The 2,970-nt window shown below is 35.1% G+C and overlaps 1 protein-coding gene across 1 annotated transcript; it reads right to left on the reverse strand.

Annotated features, from left to right (window-relative positions):
• Positions 1-1,137: 1,137 nt before the first annotated feature.
• On the reverse strand, positions 1,138-1,518 carry LOC142165471 (secreted RxLR effector protein 161-like). The gene has a single exon (XM_075224018.1). The coding sequence runs from the start codon at positions 1,516-1,518 to the stop codon at positions 1,138-1,140; it is 381 nt and encodes a 126-aa protein (XP_075080119.1).
• Positions 1,519-2,970: the final 1,452 nt, after the last annotated feature.

The raw sequence follows: 2,970 nt of genomic DNA on the forward strand, positions 1-2,970 counted from the left end.
GAAAATACAGCGATTGACTTGAGTCGTGCTAGGCACTGTCCTAAGAAACTATTTCAGTAATGTGAAATATTTCCCCAGGATTAAACAAGCCCATCTCTATTTATTTAGAGGATAGAGGAATCAGCAAAATTAAATAATAAATCCAGCTATTAAAAAAGGGGAACAAAAGAAGATAGACTACTAATTTTGAGAAGGAAAGACAACAAAGAGACGCTACTGCATAACGAAAAGGCAAGGAAAGTTGCAATGGTTTTTGCCTAAGTTGAATGCCTATTTATAAGCTTTAAGAGAGGTTTGATGTCTTGAATTTTTCATGCAATTGTCACTTTTCATACTTCTTTTGCCACTTATCATAGGCTTCTAGAATGGCTAAGACATTTGTCATTTAGGCTTTGAAATAGATATGACATTTATAAAATAAAAGGGCACTTGGCTATTTAATTTTTGAAAATACTGCCACAATCCTCACATATTTTCAAAAATTTATAGGAAAAGGATAAAGGAATGGAAGAATTAACAACTTGTTGGATTTGCATGGTCCAAATGTAATAGGTTTGGTATCTTCTAGACTATGAACCAAATTTAGACCAATAAAATTTAACTCACAGAATTACTGGTGAAATATAATATTTCTATGAACCAATAGTTCTTATTGTAAGTTAGAGATTTTATCAATCACATTTCGACCCTCACGATTTTGCTGTTCAACGCGGTTTTGCGCCACTAGGCCATGCACGTGCCTGGTTATTCATAAGAGCTAGAGACTAGGCCAAAATCTCATAGGAGCGGCCCACTCCACTCTCATATTGGTAAATTCGTCAAGTGTATACTGCTTTTAGATACACCATCCATAAAGAATATAAATTTCATTAAGAATTATAACTCAACCTCTCAATTAGTAGCAGTTAAACACTCTCTTTTAGTGCATCAGTACCAATATCAATTACCCATATGAACCTACTTCATGGGATCTCCAATCACATATGTTGGGTTACCATCTCTATTGACAACATGTTGGACTTAACCCCATCTCTTTTGAGGTTTGAAGAATTAATTTTCTTCCCACGGATTTAGTTAGAGGATCAGCCAAATTTATCTCTGACTTCACAAAGTCAATGAAAATTATTCCATCAACAGCTATTTTATGATATCATGTCTCAATTTCATGTGTCTACTTTTATAATTATAAGATTTATTCTTTGCTATAGCTATTGCCGCTTGGCAATCACAATGTATAGACATAGGAGGCAATACGTCCTTTATTAAAGGGATATTAGCTAAGAAGTTTCTTAGCCACTCAGCCTCAAAACCAGCTAACTCCAGAGCTACAAACTCTGATTCCATAGTCGATCTAGCAATGTTCATCTGTTTAGCTAATTTCCACGATATTGCACCACCACCAAGGATAAATACATAACCACTAGTGAATTTTGTCTCATCTGAATCAGAGATCCAATTTGCATCACTGTACCCTTCTAAAGTAGAAGGAAATCCACTATATATGATACCATAATTCATAGTTCCTCTCAAATATTTTATTAGTCTAGCTAATGCAGACCGATGCTCGTTGTTGGGATTATGAGTATATCTACTCAGTCTACACATATCATAGGTTATATCAGGCCTTGTAAAATTCATTAAACGCATCAGACTCCCAATAATCTGAGCATATTTACACTGAGCAACTGGGTCACCATTATTCTTTTTAACTGAGAGTTAATATCAAAAGGAATACTTACCGGTGTGACTTTAAAATATTCAAACTTCTTAAAAAGTCTCTCAATATAATGTTCTTGTGACAATATTATGTCACCTTCACTCCTTATAACTTTAACTCCCAATATCATATTTATTTCACCCAGATCTTTCAGGTCAAAATTAGCAGACATAAATAATTTAGTACTTTGTACAATATTTAAACTTGTTCCAAATATAAGCATGTTATCAACATACAGACATATTATCACATAATCTGTCACGACCCAAATTCCATTATAGGTCGTGATGGCGCCAACTGCCGTTGTTAGGCAAGCCAACCCTAGTCAACTAGTGAGTTCTCATTGATTTGACCAAACAATCCCAACATGTTCTTGACTTAAATTTAAAACAAGTGATAATTAACAATCCATAATAATAGATATACAACCCAAAATGATAGTCTAGCAATGTATGTGCCAGGAATCAGTGTCACAAGTACTAGGGCAACTAGTAGAATGTACAAAAAATATAACTACCCTACTGCTTGGGATAGGATAGACAAATATAACAAAAGAAAAGAAGAGACTCTGGCATGTTGCTGAACGGCTCAGAAGAGGCAGCTCACCGTGAAGTCTCGAACAAGTATCAGGGGTGCGCGCCGGTCGGATAGCTAGATACACCTGCCTCAGATCCTGTATAGTTAAATATATAAGTGTAGTATGAGAACACAAACAACATATACCCGGCAAGTATCCAGTCTAACCTCGAAGAAGTAGTGACGAGGGATCGACTTGAGTTTTACTAAGGCCAATATCAATAATATTTAAGGATTTCACTAATCATGGATAGCATCAACATAATAACAATCTCAGAATCAAGGAGAAAACGATATATCAATTTCAGTCATGTCATATAATAATTTGCATTTCAAAGCATTTAAATAGAGTAAATCATGGATAAATTCCACATAAATAACATGCGCACATTATGCCGAGGTTGTACAGTCCGGTCCAACATAATATTAAACTGTGCACTGCTAGAGGGTCGAATGGCGCAAACTATAGATGCATCTATTTCTACCGAGGCGATCGACCCAATCCACAAATAGCAATTTTTATCAAGTAAGCACACATTGCTCATTTATAGTCAAATAAATTCATTCAAGTTCTCAAGTAAGTGCGTATATTCGTTTATAATCATTTACAATTTCTAGCATGTCCTAAACGATCTCAGAAGCAAGCAAAAACGTAGGCATTTTCACGTATAGCATGA

This window comes from Nicotiana tabacum, chromosome 10 (assembly GCF_000715075.1).
Source record: "Nicotiana tabacum cultivar K326 chromosome 10, ASM71507v2, whole genome shotgun sequence".
Lineage (NCBI taxonomy): Eukaryota > Viridiplantae > Streptophyta > Magnoliopsida > Solanales > Solanaceae > Nicotiana > Nicotiana tabacum.

Coding starts and splice junctions, on each gene's coding strand:
- LOC142165471 (XM_075224018.1), bottom strand. CDS start 1,518: ATGAATTATGGTATCATATATAGTGGATTTCCTTCTACTTTAGAAGGG.